This window comes from Dipodomys ordii, unplaced genomic scaffold, assembly GCF_000151885.1.
Source record: "Dipodomys ordii isolate 6190 unplaced genomic scaffold, Dord_2.0 Scaffold1, whole genome shotgun sequence".
Classification (NCBI taxonomy): Eukaryota; Metazoa; Chordata; class Mammalia; order Rodentia; family Heteromyidae; genus Dipodomys; species Dipodomys ordii.
The window spans coordinates 30,933,071-30,937,088 of record NW_012267217.1 but is presented as its reverse complement, the minus strand read 5'-3'; the positions used below and the strand labels follow the sequence as shown (position 1 = coordinate 30,937,088).

Here is a 4,018-nt window from a genome sequence, read left to right as displayed (position 1 = left end):
GCATGCAAGGCAAGCACTCTACCACTGAGCCACCTTCCCAGCCCCTAAAAGTTGTATTTCTGAACAGTATTTAATGATAAGCGTTTGTGATGTTATTTTATTTTTAAAAGCTAAATACAAAAGTATAATTAATTGGTGATTCTAAATAGTAATATAACATAGAAAGTTTGTTAGAGGGAAATACAGAATTTTAAATAGAGGTTATCATTGGTGGGATTAATGATTTTAGTTTTTTACATTTATTTTTCCTTCCCCTTTCTCCCCCTCTCTCTTTAGTTCCCTCCCTTTCTCTCTCCATTCCTCCTCTTCTTCCACCTTTTCCTCCCCCTCTCTTCCCCTCTTCACTCTTTGCACAGGGTTTCATTGTATAGCCCAAGCTGGCCTCAAACTCTCAATCCTCCTTCCTCTATCTCCCAAACACTAAGATTCAGATGCACACTACCTACCATACCTGGGTCTGTACACTTCTTTAGTAAACATTCTGTTACACTTACGTGGAATACTATGATAAACCTATGTGGTAAAGCACCACCCTCCTCTCCCCCCTCCCCCAGTTTATATTTTCTCTTAATAGAAAAAAGAGAAAATACCTTTACCTGAGAAGAGAATACTCTGCTGTTTAGGAAGGAAATGAATGTGAGGTAGAGGCAATGAGGCCAGTTTTGGGGCTTGAATGAAACACTTTACATTATTTCAGAAAGAATATGAATGACCCTACTAATGTGGTCTATTGAATTTCAGGAATTTAACTCACTAGTAGAGCACTTACCTACCACGGCAAGGCCCTGGCTTCCATCCTAGCACCATAAGGGATAAACAAAAGCAGTTTAGAAGAACTTCTATTTCTCTTCATCAAAAATCTCTTTGGGGATGAAAGATGGAAGTGGTGGAACACACCTGTGAACGCAGCGCTTGGGAGGCAGAGTGAAAGGATGGACAATGGGAGGCCGGCCTGGGCTGTAAAACCAGCCCTTGTTTAAAAACAAAATAAACAAAAAGAAAGAAGAGTGATAGCTTTGACAACATTATCGGGAAGATAAATATATCCATTTTGAAAAGTCAAAGCCAGACCAGGATATCAAATATTTGGTTAACCTACAACCAGAAACAAAATAATTAAAAAAAATTACATTGTTGACAAAGAAAGTGTTAGATTTGAAATTGCTGCCAAGATTAAAAAGCAAGAAACTAATTCCCCATAGCCAAGAGACTCATCTTCTAGCCCAGCATCAAGGAATTGGAGGAGAAAACCTGAAAATCTCATGGCAGGGGCCTTTGAAAAGCCATCCAAGTGTAAACTTTTATGTTTTTAATTATTGGCATTTGGATGGAGTTGAAATACTTGTGTAATTACAATGGTGCACTTTCACAAGTTTGCTCTGTGAATGAAAGAATAGGCTTTTACATGACAAGCAAGTTGTAATTGTCAGTCTGAGGTGTGTTCCCTGACTTCTGAGATATAAAGCTCCTTGTTCAAAACAGATTGTGTGTGTGTGTGTGTATGTGTGTATGTGTATGTGTGTATGTATTGAAGCAACTCTCAGCAATAAATTTTTAATAATGAGAACTTAAAGACTTTTTTTTTAAACCCATTGTAACCTGAGACTTATTTTATTCCAGGAGAGTGGCAGAACTGTTTATGTTTGATTTTGAAATCAGTGGAATCCATCTAGATGAAGAGAAGGTAACACTTCTGTGCTGTGACTGATTCCTCCTGGTGTGCTGATGTTTAGTTGATGTCTTTGTTGCTATTGCCCTAGGATATTACTTCAATTTGCCTATCACAAAAATGCTTAGGTGTTTGATTTGTTATGAAATCCCCCTGTGGGTGGCCTTTGAGTGTAGTAAAGTCTGGAGATCAGCCAGTCACTCCCTGATAAGTCACAATTAAAAAATGTCTTGAAAGCTGAAACCAGTGGCTTACACTTATAATCCTAGCTCCTCAGGAGGGTGAGCCATAAGGATCATGGCTTGAGGCTAACACGAACAGGAAAGTCCTTGAGATTCTTATCTCCAGTTAACCACCAGAAAGCCAGAAGAGGAGCTGTGGCTCAAGTGGTCGAGAACTAGTCTTGAGCAAAAATGCCAAGCAAGAACATAAAGCCCTTAGTTCAAGCCTCAATATTAGCACCAGAAAAAGAAAAGCGGGGGAAAAAAGATTTGACATTGGGGCATTTTGTATGTCATGGGTTAAGGATGAAGTAGCAGTACTCAGAGAGATTGGCAGAGGGATAGCAGGGCTGATCTTGCAAAAATTGAACACACAGGAATTATCAGGACTCTACAGAAGCATTTGTTCTCATTGTATGTTCTGGCAGGATAAGTTGAGGTCATGTGTGTTTATGCAGAGTGGAAGACTTGGCACATAGTCCAGACTTCTTGCTTTGCAGATATGGGAACAAGACAGCAATTTGTTCAAGTTCTCACCCTTAGTTTCCAGGCCCTGATCTCTCTCCCACATGACAGGCATGAGCTCAGGGCTGGAAGGGTGTCAGTAGCCGGGTACCACCGAGAGTCTGCTGCTCACATTGTCCTGTCCTACCTGTAGTCTACTTAGCGTGCCCCACCCCCTTATTCCCTGTGCTGGTACATAGGGCTTGAACTCAGTGCCTGGGCCCTGTCTCTTAGCATTTTCACTCAAGGCTGTTGCTCTACCACTTGAACCACAGCTCTGCTTCTGGCTTTTTGGTGGTTAATTGGAGATAAGAGTTTCATGGACTTTTCTGATCTTGATCCTCAAATCACAGCCTCCTGATTTATAGGCATAAGCCACTGGTGTCCTGCTAGAGGGAGGAATTTTGTATTTACTGGAACTCTACCTTAACTTGTGTCACTCTTGTGGTATATAGCCTTTTGTTGAAGTGCCCAAATTATTGGTCTATCAAATATTGCACCTATGAATCATGTTTTTATTTTGTTTTTATGCTGAGACTAGAGCCCGAACTCAGGGCCTAAATCCTGTCCCTTAACTTTTTTCCTCAAGGCTGGTATTCAACTACTTGAGCCACACTTCCAACTTCTGACTTTTTATGGTTAATTGGATAGAAAAAGTCTCCCAGATTGGTCTGTCAGGACCAGCACTGAACCTTAATCCTCAGATCTCAGCCTTCTGATTAGCTAGAATTACAGTCATGAGCTACCAGATCCAGCTGGATCTTGTTTTTAAGACAAGGTTTTGCTATAGAGTTCAGGTTGGCTTTGAACTCAAGGTCCTCCTGTCTCTACCTCCCAAGTCCAGGAATTATAGGCCATATCCATGTTGCTGTTTTTTAAATGGCTTATATTAGTTATGAGTTTTGTGGGGGGGGAGGGGGATTTCATTGTTACATGTTTATACTGTTCAATCAGTTTCATCCCCTATCACACTTCCTGTCCCTTTTCCCCTACAAGCTTCTTTTTTTGTTGTGTTGAGATAAGGTCTTGCTATATATGCCAGGCTGATTTGGAACTTTCTATCTTCTTGCCTCAGTCCCTGAGGACTGGGATAATAGGCATGTGGGTTGTGTTTCTAGCACACACTAGATTTGAGGCAGTAAGTGCAAATATGTAGCGAATTGCTGTAATGCTGTCTGACACTGAGTTTGATAGCTTAGAAGGAACATGGGTAGTTCTGATCTATTATGTTCTACACCTTCCTGAACAGTACTTTTGAAACTTGGCCAACCAATTGTGTGTTTGGTTTTTCAGCACAAACACTGCTGCTTTTATGTAATGTGTGCTTCCCCTAGAGTAAATTCTTCTCTCTCAACTTCCAAGTCTGTTTGCAAAGATGCCCACTATGACAGGGTATGAGGAAGATGCCTTACAGGTCTTAGAAGAGAGAGCTGAAGGAAACCCAACCACATAATTTATAAAACATAAAGGACAGTAGTCTTTCCATGTTTACTATGTTGCCCAGGCTAGTGTTAAACTCCTAGGCTGGGGGCTGGGAAGGTGGCTCAGTGGTAGAGCACTTGCCTTGCATGCCTGAGGCCCTGGGTTCGATTCCTCAGCACCACATAAGCAAAAAGAAAAAAGC

The 4,018-nt window shown here is 41.1% G+C and overlaps 1 protein-coding gene across 1 annotated transcript in view; it reads left to right on the top strand.

The window, feature by feature from the left end:
- The window catches only part of Mipep (mitochondrial intermediate peptidase), a 112,258-nt gene that overhangs the window by 10,390 nt on the left and 97,850 nt on the right, over positions 1–4,018 (top strand). The window contains exon 4 of the mRNA XM_013013248.1: positions 1,621–1,684. Within this exon, the coding sequence (XP_012868702.1) occupies positions 1,621–1,684 (64 nt within the window). The remainder of the gene's footprint in view (positions 1–1,620; positions 1,685–4,018) is intronic.